Genomic DNA, 5,786 nt, shown 5'->3' on the forward strand with positions numbered 1-5,786 from the left:
AGTCTCGAATTATGAACATAACTTAGTTTAAAGGTACGAGGTGTTACACAGCTACCGTCATTCTTTTCAGTTTCATGTGAATACTTGATTTGCCGACCAACCAAAAATTTCCCCGCGATGTTGCTTTGCTCTCTAGATTTTCGAGGCCCCTTTCTGATTTTCAATTTTCATTGCCCTTTTTTTGGTTGTTTGGAGAATGGCCAATCATTTTGTTCTTTCTTTTGGCCGCTCATCTTCATTTCTCTAAAACTGTGGTTACTACAAGAATTAAACAAGTTATTGATATGCAAATATAACATAAGCAGATTGTAATTAAGTGCTTGAGCCGGAAGAGATGGACTTTTAATTTTCTTTTTATTTTCTTTTTTCGGTTTGAAATTTTCTATTAAAACTGAACTTTTGATTTTCTTACTCTGGTTGAATCCGGAAACGGAGCTAACAGTAAACTTCTAAGAAGACTATAATGATAGGAGTGTGTTCTGTGAAGAAAAATGGAGGAGAGAGAAAAAGAAAAGGTTTTATCATGTGCCCAACCCAACTACAAGTCAAAACTCACTTCATGTGCCACGTAGGTATAAAGTGTTTAATAGACACACTTGGTGAAAGTTGGAGTGCCTGATGAAAATAAGGTACAGTTGAGGTGCCAAAATGAAATTTCATGTCAAGTTTAAAGGCCTACTTGTGTATTTGGCCTTTGGAGTATTATGAAATTAACAATACATGCTTTTATAACATACAATTGGGAAAAAGAAAACCACATATGAATTATCAAGATATGCCACACTTTTTATCTAATATATTATTTTTTTACCCCTCCTAGGAGCTTTCACTGTTTTGCTTCCTTGGTGATTTGAACCCACAATTTTAGAATTGGAGGTGGAGCGGAATTACCACCAAACACCCTCTTGTCTGTCACTCTCTTTCTAATTTGTTTCTCCTATTTATTTTTTTAATTTGGAAATATTGGGTTGAGAATTGAATTCAACAAAGCCTAGGTAAAGATCTAGTGTGAGGAGGGGGAACCATTGCCCCAGTTTTGACCATTCTTAACATTTGGCCTTTCATCTCCCTACAAACTTTCTCCAATTCCACAACTTTCCATTGCATTCTTTGCAGATTTAGTCTCATATGCTCACTCTCTGCATCTTCTTCATCTAAGCTCTGATCATGATGATCACTAGCACTAGCGCTGTCACGACTTTTATTTTTCTTGTACAAAACCATTTGATGAGGTTTTTTACTGATGCTCGTCTTCTTTTTTGCATCTTTTTCCTTCACAAAATTCGCCGTCGGGAGACTTGAACCCTGAGAAGCAAGTGCCTGAACTGCAATTCTTGGTGGGATTCTGGGGTTTTTGGCTAGGTCTTTGCATGCTTCAAGGCTTAGCTTGTCATAGTTGAGACATCTGCATAGTCTTGATCTTTCTTCTAAAGGAAGGGCTGGATGAGACTGCAATTATTAAAATAAAATGTGCATGACACCATGTTATTTTTCGTTGCAGCCAACATATAAAATACCGTAAATAAGTGTGCGCGAATGAGTTGTAGTGTCAGTCTTGTCATATAGCCCATGTTTGACTATATTTGGATAGTCACGGGTAAATGAAATGCGCTCAGATATTTTATGTGAAAACAATTTTTTAATCACATTTGCCACTGCATACCATACTTGCATAGCATAAATATCTCATGAAGGGGATCAACTGAACCTGCTTCAATACCTTTAGCCCCATCACTAATTATAATTATGAAGTCTCTAAAATTTATTATCCCCATTATTTCCGGTTCGCCTCGCATAGAGCCCGTTAAAAGAAATGTTTCCTGCCAAAAATATTTCTCTAATTCAGCCAAGACATCTGGTTACGGGAATTGGTCCGCTTAGAGCCCGTTAAAAAAAAAGAGCTTCCTAACAAAAGTTTCTCTATTTTCACCCAAGACGATTAAGGAAGGACTCATTTAAGAGGAGATAATTAAGATAAAGGGCGAGTGGTATAGAAGAAGCAAAATGACAAGGGAATATCCCATTAAAACTACCTACGGGGTTTCTGCTGAAGATCTCTCAATGACTTCACTTAATAACTATGGAAGAATAATATTGGTGATAGAGCAAAAAGTATTAGGTCTTCTTGGTCCAACCTAGATAGGTAGGTCCACTACCCGGTTGGACATGGAAATTTATTTTTTGAGAAAATTATTTCACTTTATTTAGAAATCAACATTTGGTCATAAAAATTTAAATACAACTTGGAATTAGAAAAATGTTATAAACAGCTTGTAGATATTGTCCGCTTTGGCGCACCTCACGGCTTTAAAACGCGTCTTCAAGTAAAGGCTTCAGGCCCTGCTTATAAGCACGCACACAATCCCGTGTGCGAGCGATGTGGGAACTTCAAGTTCACAACACACCCTCCCATCGCGAGCATCGTGCTGATAACGTGTTATAAACAGCTTGTAGATATTGTCCGCTTTGGCGAACTTGAAGTTCCCACATCGCTCGCACACGGGATTGTGTGCGTGCTTATAAGCAGGGCCTGAAGCCTTTACTTGAAGACGCGTTTTAAAGCCGTGAGGTGCGCCAAAGCGGACAATATCTACAAGCTGTTTATAACACGTTATCAGCACGATGCTCGAAACCTCTGTTGTGGACTGGGGCCAGAAGACCCTCCACTTGTATACGCGTTTTAAAGCCGTGAGGTGCGCCAAAGCGGACAATATGTACAAGCAGTTTATAACAAAAAACACCTAATACCTAGTTTTCACTTTTTTTTCCCCACTTTTTTCACTTTCAATAAATTCAAACAATCAAATATTTCTTACAAAAACTATAACCAAACACAATTTTATCTTCAACTCCAACTTCAAAATTCCAAATAAAGTGAAAAATATTTGGCTTCTTTGGCCAAACGCCTACTTAAACTCGTTAGGTTGGTGTTCCAATGAATAAATCCACAAGTTCTTATAACAACCTTCAGTGACCCTACCACTTCAAGTCCTTCTCCTTCCATTTACCTAAAATTATTCAAATACTTCTATTTATGTCTTCTTAAATCAAAAACTATGCATGCTTCCTTAGATGTTCTTTCATCGTTTTATATATCATATATAATGAACCATAACTCCAACAAACAAGCAACTGTAAAAAATGCTGAAAGAGTAGCAATGATTTCAACAAATTGGCGTTTTCTGTTTTAGACTATCTCAATTTAGTACCCTGCCTAGCGTTCCATTATCACCCTCCAAAAAGTTTAAAAGAAGAAGATAGTTAGGTATCAGAAAATGACAACTAGTAGTTCAGTACTATAGTCTGATTTTCACGGAAAAATTTTCCTTCCAGATGACAGCTAAAACTACCAGGAAATGCAGCAATACCTATTCAGTAATACAGAGAAAATGTACTAAGGCAATTTAACTAAAGGTCAAAATTCTACAAGTACTTTGTAGGGGGATTCTGTTTAATGTTCAATAATGCAAACTTTGATTGTCTTCTACTTGCTAAGTTCAAAACTGTACCTTTTTCCCCTCAATATTTGAACAATTTCCACCCAAGAAAAAAAACCAAAGTTGAAAACAATTCCCTTGTTAGGACAACCTCGGTTTTTGTCTTATCCCATATTTTTTAGCTCTCGTCTAAAAAAGCATCCAAGACTAAAGTGCAGTTGTATTTATGAAACTCAGTTTTGATAAAAAGTGGAAAGAGAGAAATCACCTCAAGATAGATGTCAATAGCTCGGTAGAGCCCATAATACATACCTAATTCATAGTTCAGGCAGGCAGGAAAAGGGAACAACTAATAGTTGGTCTAGTCAATTATAAAGTGTGTTTTAATACATAGATGGTGGCAATTAAGATAGGAAAAGGGAATAATTGATAGTTGGGGTGTGAAACTTGTGAAAAAAGTGATAGATCAAGTGTATCTTTGAGGTTAATGAAACTAAACAATTGGAAAGAAAGAAATCACCTCAAGATAGATATCAATGGCTCTGTAGACCCCATCAAAGCTCTCCCTTGCATAATCTGGTAGGCTCTCTGCTACCCCGAGGAACTTTGAGATTTTTAGGCTTTGGTCAGGTGCTATCTCTCTCAAGTACTTATCTATCAACCTTCCAAGTTTCATCATTCTTGGTACACATAAAATTTTAGAGTCACGATGAACAAACAATCTTATCAATCTCAGCACAATATTAACATCATAAGCATCCCCATTATGACCGCATATTAGCAGATCATCTAAGGTTGCTTGATCAAGCAATCCCCCTATTAATTTCTCCAATCCAGCCCTACACTCTCTGCTAAGCCCAAATCCAGAAACAATTCTCAATACCCAAAACAGGCTTCTGCAAGAAAATGATGTCTTTCCCATCAAAACCACTCCATGAACTGCTGTATCTGCTAGACCAGTGTACTCTGATCTTGAAATTATCAGATTGTTGTTATGTGCTGATGTTTTCAAGTAATGAAGGACAAATCTTGTGAGGACTAAGTTGTTGTTGTCACTCCCAAATGCTCCTAAAGTCTTGAGGAACTGCTCTATGGTACTTGGGGATAAAATGGTCATATCCTCAAACCACCAAGCTGATTTGTTTGCTGAAGAAAAAGAAGAAGAAGGGGTACGCGTTCGCCTATCTGCAGAAGAGGAAGATGAAGAGGATGAAGCAAAGACGTCAGAATTCTGAGCAATCTTTGCAAGAAGTGAATTAATGAGCTTCTGGATTAGTCCACAAGAATCTGCAAATGAGAAGAATGATTCACAAGCTTTGAGAGATGTCAGAATATCTTGCCGTGACCAATTAAACAATCCTTCAAGATATGTCTCACTTTGATGCAAGAGATTGCAAGAAGACACTTTCTCAGTCATCCCAAGAGACACTGCACAACAATGGAGGAGTGACACATTTGAGGCAGTGATTGTGATGATGCCATTGTTGTAACAAAATCTTGAAACCAATTCAAAGCCTTCAGCACCACCTGGGAAATCATCAATCACTATTCCTGATTTTCTTATCTGACTTGTCCTTTTCTCTTCCTTTATTATCTTCCTCAACTTCCCACAGAATCTGGAAAATACTTTCTGCACAACAGGAGAAAAAACATATACTTGTCAAAATGGGAGTTATCAAGATTGATTCTTTTGGCGTTGAAAAAGAAAGATTTAATTTACCTCATGCAGGAAGAATGTTTGTTGGCCATTGACATGGATTTGCAGATCACAAAGGTCTGGCATGGCTGTTTTGCATTGAATGAAAGCCAAGAAAGTTGAAAACAAAATCAGTGCTTTAAATTTAGAAATTGGCAAATGACAAGTGCTCTCTCACAGAACCACCTGGATACATGTGAAAGAATTGAATTTAGATACTCCTATACATGTGTATATAGTTCTATCCCCTTAGGTGGTGTGTATGTATTTGGGGAAGGGGGTGGGGGTTGCATGACAAGTTGAGAACAGATAAAAGTGGAATTTGGGGGGGCTACGTTTTATGATTCGGTAGCAGCATCACGAGTTAAGTTCACTGTATTTTAAAGCAGTAAATGTACGAGTGCCATATTGATTGGAGTATTAAAAACCCAACTATACTGATTCACTTGTCCCTACTGATTTGTTTTCGAAATTGTTTTGGTTATTTTTATAGGTATGTGTATTTGTTTAACACTTAAATATATTTTTTCTATATGTCTTTTTATATAGGTTTAATATGTAGTTTATTTCATAGGTGAATTCAAGAATTAAGTTTCATGGGTTAAATATTTAATGTTCTTAGCACAGACTACACTATAACTTTAAAGATATGG

At 36.9% G+C, this 5,786-nt stretch overlaps 1 protein-coding gene across 1 annotated transcript; it reads right to left on the minus strand.

The window, feature by feature from the left end:
- Positions 1-641: 641 nt before the first annotated feature.
- Positions 642-5,478, minus strand: LOC132623965 (BTB/POZ domain-containing protein At3g19850-like). Its single transcript, XM_060338780.1, has 3 exons — positions 5,158-5,478; positions 3,958-5,067; positions 642-1,449 (listed from the first exon to the last, which is right to left on the minus strand). Exons 1-3 carry the CDS (start codon positions 5,218-5,220, stop codon positions 982-984), a joined length of 1,641 nt encoding a protein of 546 aa, XP_060194763.1. The 5' UTR covers positions 5,221-5,478; the 3' UTR covers positions 642-981.
- Positions 5,479-5,786: the final 308 nt, after the last annotated feature.

This window comes from Lycium barbarum, chromosome 12 (genome assembly GCF_019175385.1).
Source record: "Lycium barbarum isolate Lr01 chromosome 12, ASM1917538v2, whole genome shotgun sequence".
NCBI classification, from domain to species: Eukaryota; Viridiplantae; Streptophyta; class Magnoliopsida; order Solanales; family Solanaceae; genus Lycium; species Lycium barbarum.